This window comes from Sceloporus occidentalis, unplaced genomic scaffold (assembly GCF_023333645.1).
Source record: "Sceloporus occidentalis isolate IW3139 unplaced genomic scaffold, rSceOcc1.0.p SCAF_111, whole genome shotgun sequence".
Lineage (NCBI taxonomy): Eukaryota > Metazoa > Chordata > Lepidosauria > Squamata > Phrynosomatidae > Sceloporus > Sceloporus occidentalis.
Genome location: NW_028317091.1, coordinates 2,174,558 through 2,181,222, shown reverse-complemented (window position 1 = coordinate 2,181,222; position 6,665 = coordinate 2,174,558). Strand labels below are relative to the sequence as shown.

The window sequence follows — 6,665 nt, the reverse complement described above, 5'->3', positions numbered from 1 at the left end:
AAAAAAATCACTTAAGACTAATTAACGTTAATTTGTCTTGAGATATAATAATATATAATTTATATAATCTATATATTATCCATACTTTAACTGAAAAGTTAAATAAAGCCACTTTGAGGCTTAAGAGAGGCTTCAGGGGGGAAAGCCTGCGGGGAGCAAATGATTAGTGTGGGCCCCAATCTAGGTGCTGCCGTCCTGACGATGGGTTCGCCCTGTGTCAGGATCTGATTAAAATGCCCAAACGTAGAGGGTAATCGAGGGGGGTTTATAGTAGTAGTGGGGCTCTTGTTGGGGTGTATCGAAAGACCCCTAAAGCCAAACAAAATCTCTAAATCCCGCGCTAAATCTACAGCGGCTCTAACGCTCCCGACCCGTCACCGATCTACCACACAATGCGCACTCCCCGAATCCCCGGCACCGCGCATGCGCAGTCAGTTGACTCAGCGGGCCCGCGCACGTTCACTCAGTCAGGCCGCGTGCGCGCGCTCTTCCCCATTTGAAGTGTCGCGCGGGAAGGTGCGGCTGACAGAAGACTCAAAGGCGACTCAGCGCGCATTCCATGCGACCGGTACAAAGCCCGAGGAGTCCTCTCATATCCCCCTTAAGGGTTGCCAGCTGCCCCCTTTATGGTTTGTTAAGAGATGAGGAAACCCGGGTGCATTTTCTATTTTATTTTATGATTACGTTTTAATAGTTTGGGATGAGGGTATGTTCCCCTGGCGCTGGGAGGGTTAATGCATTTTTTGCTGCTCCCTGGCTGTGAGGGTATGAGCCCAGCCAATCCTGCTGCCCATGGGACCCCTATTGCCATATACTTGTGATGGGTTGCTGTTACCATGGCTACAGTGGAAGTATCCTGGGCCAAACGGCAGGCCTGTGTCTGAAAAATAGTGGAAAGGATCCCCTTCTGCTCTGTAAAATACCCTGGGTTCATGTGATTAGTTATGTCTGTGGGGGTATCTGGGACTCCATTCCCTCCTTCCCACTGGTTTTGATTCACCAAGTGACCGAGGCGGCCCTTGTATTGTTGTTTTCTTTTATACTTTGATCTTTTTGATTTGTTTTCTAGGACACTCAGGCCTCCAACATGGAAGAAACCGGTAGTGGCTTTAAGACCCCACTCAAGGTGGACAGGAAGAAGTCACCAGGTGGGTTACGTGGCGTAAGACGCACGGAACGTCACTAAATGCAGTAATGTAAAGAATATTATTGTTATATTTTTATATTATTACTGTTTTCCCTGTGTACTGAATCCGGAAAAAAATTTCAGCAAGAACAGAGTTTTTGTCCGTTGCAAGTTCTCATAGTTTATTAAATCTAGGCGATTGTCTGCTCCTTTGTGCTTTTCAGGAGTAAGCGCTCGTTCGCCGTCGTTTACCATTCCCCCGTCGCCTTTTATGCAGAAGTTTGGGTACGGCACCGGTGTCAGCGTGTACCTGATGAAAAGGTGAGATGGAGGTGAATTTCCCGTACGCGTGTATCGTGTAGTCTGGCAGGGCTCTGCGGGACCTGGGAACAGAAACCTGGCTTTCATTTCTAATTGTCGCTGCCCCTTTATAGGGTCCAATTGCTAGACTGTACAGGAATGTATCTTACTTGTTTTTTGAATAATTATTCTCTTACAAAGTTATGTTGTTTTTTTTTTGTTTTTTTTTTCCTCCTTTCTGTAATTCTATTTTGGAATTTACTGAAAGCAAACCGTACGTGTTGTGTTCAGAAGCACCTTGTTTTATGTGGCTCCAGCTGATGGCGCTGCTGCCGTCGAGCGATGTTTGCCGAGCTGTGTAATTTATGCTGCTGCGGGGAGGATCGCTTGTTTAGGCTCGCTAATCATCGTGATATGGCTAACGTTCCTCTTACTAATCTATGTTAACTAGGAACTCCCGCTATTGTTTTTTAGATTTTCATATATTAATCGTATATATGAATAATAATCATTTAGTACAAGCATCAGATTAAGAATGCCAAAATATTATTCCATTAGCAGTTGTAGTTTTTCAGGCAGCTGCATATCAGCCATTTGTATTGAGTATTTGAGTTCTCGCTCTGTTATCGGATCCCCGATCTACTAAACACCCCGACTCCTTATCGAAAGTCTATGGAGGAACGGACTTCATTAGCGTTGCCATAAAGCATCAGCTCAGTGTGGTGTTTGAGCCGGGAAAGTCTCCCAAAATATCACATGACTGACAGCAACGGCGGCACCAGGTCTGCAGATAAAGGAGTGTATTGGGACAAAATGGAATAAAAACCTGGTTTTTGTGAATGCCGACTGACATTAATGTACTGTATACAGCGCTGGGGGTTATATTACTGTATACAGCGCTGGGGGTTATTACTGTATACAGCGCTGGGGGTTATATTACTTTATACAGTGCTGGGGCTTATATTACTGTATACAGTGCTGGGGGAGGTTACATTACTGTATGCAGCGCTGGGGGGTTATATTACTGTATACAGCGCTGGGGGGGGTTATGCTGTAGCAGAAAAAAACCTATCTATGGGACTTTACCTTTAAAAGTTAGATCCACATTGCAGGAGAGCTGAGTTGATGGCGGCCACCCTGGAAAAGCAGCTTTCGATTTATAAAGTATAGGCTGCTTTTCCAAATTTTGAGAGCGTTCAGCTTCAAAGTTATTTTTAAAGTATATTTTTTTTACATGATCTGCTAATTTTCTGCACTGCATCAGAAGCCGTTTTCTGTTTCGTTGCGTAGGTCTCCTAAGGGTCTGTGTCATTCGCCTTGGGCCATAAAGAAGATTAGCAAACAGTGTGACAAATCGAACAGAAATCTCTATGAACAGAGGCTGAGCGACGAAGCCAAAGTTCTAAAGAATATACAACACCCCAACATTGTGGGTAGGTGGGAAATCGCCCTTCGTTATATCTTGATATTATGTGTGTTTGTGTATCTATACTGCTGTAATAGACTGTGTGCTCAAATGAGACTGCTGGACCGTCCAGTCTGTTTCAGCGTGATGGATTGTCCGTTAAAATATTCCTGCTACGCGGTTAGCGGGAAGTTATTAATCCACTAATTCAATAGTTTTTTTTTTAGTAGTCTGACCAGAGACCTTTAAATTGCTGGTCTGACCACGCCTGGACTAAAATGGGGAGTCGTTTGCAGGATAAAAATGATCAGGAAAGACGGAGGGGTCTCTATGGGGGGGATGGGAGAGACATTGAAATACATGAAGTAGGACAGGAGGTAGATTATGGCTTCTTGTTCTAACACTAGAGAGTCAGAGGCTTAGATGGAATTTAAGGGAGTGTTACAAGACTCACCGGTCTGTTATTGAAGGTAAAGATGACCGACGTAAGGAGCTCCAGCACTCGTCTCCTACCGGTATCTCGTAAGACTACTTATTTGTACCCTCCAAGGCCAAGCAGTTCTAACTGTGATATCTCTTGGTTTCCAACTCAAGACTGTTATATGGGTGCCAGAGGCTTTAATCACATAGTTTGACTTCAGCTGGTGCTCTCCTGCAACCTGCAAAATTACAAAGGAAGTGGGTAAAAAGTATCGGGCTGCGTTATATACCAGCAGCCTAATGTTAGAACGAAAGACCATAATCAAAAATAGTGGCTGCGGAGAAATGTAAGGAAGTTTTACCTAGAGGATGCTAGATAAATGGAACAGTCTTCCAGCAGAAGTGGGAATACACATGCATGGGATAGACGTACGGCTCCTGACTCTAAGACGAGACCAACGACTGACTAAGGTTTGAGTCTTTACAGCATTAATAATGGGCGACTAGACGGGGGCCGATCTGCCGGCACATTCTGTTTTTTTATTGGAAATCACCAACCCAAAGGAGCGTTTTCTCCGTCACGACGCGTCGAACAGCTTGGTTATTTTGCTACCTGATTCATAATTTTGTGAAGTTATTTCCTGATCCTGTAAAGTTCTTATTTTGCTCCGTCCCCCCCCCCCCCCCTCAGGTTATCGTGGATTTACGAAATCAAAGGATGGCAGCCTTTGCTTAGCGATGGAGTATGGGGGCAACAAGTCGCTGAACGACCTCATAGAAGAAAGGAATGAGAAAGGAGAGGGCCCGTTCCCCGCTGAGACCATTCTCAAAGTCGCCATTAATATGGCGAGAGGATTGAAGGTAATTTTGTAATGGCAAATTACCGGATCTTCGTCGTGTATTTATATATTCTCACTCCCTGGCTTTACTCTGTGTTATGTGGGGCCAGTTCAGCCCTGCTTACTCGGCAAGTAAATTTTTCGGGCAGTATGTAGCTATATTTGGGTTTATCAGGGTTATGTAATGTAAGTTAAATTACCACTTGAATGTCCACAAAATAAATGTCCGAGTAATAATAATAATGTTATTTCTTATAGTATCTACACAACGAGAAAAAGATCCTTCACGGTGACATCAAATCCTCCAACGTTGTTATAAAAGGGGACTTTGAATCCATCAAGATCTGCGATGTCGGCGTTTCTCTGCACCTCGATGAGAACATGACGGGTAATTCTATCTACGACTCCTGATCCTGGTGGTTACGTGGGTTTAAGACCCATTCGGCCCCTGTCTAGTCGCCCGTTACTCCTGCTGTAAAGACTCGAACCTTAATGAGTCATTGGTCTCGTCTTAGATTCAGGAGCCGTATGTCTATCCCATGCATGTTTAATACCCTCACTGTATTACCCTCTACCATTTCTGCTGGGAGGCTGCTCCGCTTACCTTCCACCCCCTCAGTTGAAATTCACTAAATCATCATGATTTATCATCATGTCCCAGTGAGTGACCCAAAGGCCTATTACATCGGCACCGAGTCGTGGAAACCAAAGGAGGCTTTGGATGAAAGCGGGATCGTAACAGACAAGTCTGATGTTTACGCGTTTGGTCTGACTCTGTGGGAAATGATGACCCTGTCGATCCCCCATCTGAACCTGCCGCCGGAGGACGAAGACGAAGGTTTGCGATGAATTAAATAAAATGTTTATATGAAGATACGCTTTGTAAAGGCACGATTCAGGACCCGTAGTCCATTTCATTTTAATTACTGCATATGTGAAGAGAGGTAGTACGTCTAATGCATGGGGATACAATTTTAAGAAGAAAAATGAATAAAATACTTAAAAGGTAAACATTTTTTAAATACTTTTTTAAAGCCTCGTCTTCTAAAGACACCGGCGTTACCGAGCCCCTTGGCCGTGTCTTTCACATCCCGTGTAACCCCGCGCATGCTGATAACTCCCTTTCTGTCCGGACAGACTCGTTTGATGAAGATGATTTTGACGAGGATGCGTATTATGAGGCTTTGGGGACCAGACCTCCGCTCAACATGGATGAACTCGACGAATCTTACCAGAAGGTCATCGAGTTGTTCTCGGTCTGCACCAGCGAAAACCCCAAGGAGCGGCCATCGGCGGCACAAATTCTTGAGGTTTTAGAAGCAGAAGGAAGCATCTAAAAGTGTTGTTTCTTTTAAGATACTGCTTTGAATATTGGGTTTGAAGTTGTTTTTTAGAAGAATAGCCCTTGGGTGTTAGACCTAATCCTGAAATGTTCGTATACATATATCCGGGTTAATACGTCCGCAGCTTCTTATAGCGGAACGTTAAGGCCAAATCATAAACGCTGCTACGGAACTCTCCTCTGTCATGTGAGATGACGGAGATGAGCTTTACCCGTAGTCCCAGTAAAGGCAATCTTCCTACATCCTCTTCATGTACAGCGCTGGTATCTCCTGGGCGTTGGATGACCAGATGCTCTAATGATAGATGTATATGATAGGTTTCACATATACATCTCCTCTTGTCCTAAAGCAAGTTACACGCGTGTAAGTGTTTTTAGAGCCCGTTCTCCCTTTTTCGCTGCGGCTGCTCCCTGCCGTGCTGCCTTGTGCAGAGTTAACCTGTTCTGCGCTGCGGGCTAGTTGGGTAACCGCTCGATCTGCAGTTTCTCATAGGGTTAGTAGTTTTTCTTATAAACGGTTTCTGCGTATTGATTGTACGCTGTGTGTCTTCTGTTCTGTTATATAAATGTTTTATTAATGTTTGTTTCAGTTATTACATGGATGATGTTAATCCTTGTGTGGTATTTTTTTTTCCTCGTTCACTTTACCTGCTGGTGATACAGGGAATGCTATAACTGCACCTGCATATACAGACACGCGCTATGTGATCACTGGTGTGCCTATACAGAACCTGCCGGCAGATCCGCCCCGTTTCTCCTGCTGTAAAGACTCAAACCTTAATGAGTCGTTGGTCTCATCTTAGATTCAGGAGCCGTATGTCTATCCCATGCATGTTTAATACCCTCACTGTATTACCCTCTGCTGGGAGGCTGTTCCACTTATTTATCATAGTCCTACATAAAGTAAAAGATTGTTTACTTTAGACTTTTTTACGTTAGGCTGCTGGTGTATGCTGCGCTCCGTTGCTTTTTGTCCTCTTAAGCCTTGCCTGATGAGCCCACTGAAATCCTAGCACGTGATGCTCATTACTTGCCGTAGCGTAACAGTTGTGAGTCTGTAGCCAAGCGATATCACAGTAATAACCGCTCGATCTTGGAGGGTCCAAACAAGTCTTTCGAGAGAGAAGAAAATTACAGCTAAATAGCAACACTGAAAAATGTTAAGAGCCTGTCCCAAAGTACTACGAGTAAGAAACAGTGCTGTCATTATGGGGTTAAATCTTTTGCAAAAGC

At 44.3% G+C, this 6,665-nt stretch overlaps 1 protein-coding gene across 1 annotated transcript; it reads left to right on the top strand.

Annotated features, from left to right (window-relative positions):
* Positions 1-1,087: 1,087 nt before the first annotated feature.
* Positions 1,088-5,427, top strand: LOC149283141 (lymphokine-activated killer T-cell-originated protein kinase-like). Its single transcript, XM_089497983.1, has 7 exons — positions 1,088-1,157; positions 1,354-1,447; positions 2,717-2,859; positions 3,943-4,112; positions 4,349-4,478; positions 4,752-4,928; positions 5,228-5,427. The coding sequence occupies exons 1-7, from the start codon at positions 1,088-1,090 to the stop codon at positions 5,425-5,427; spliced, it is 984 nt and encodes a 327-aa protein (XP_089354109.1).
* The last annotated feature ends 1,238 nt before the right edge of the window (positions 5,428-6,665 follow it).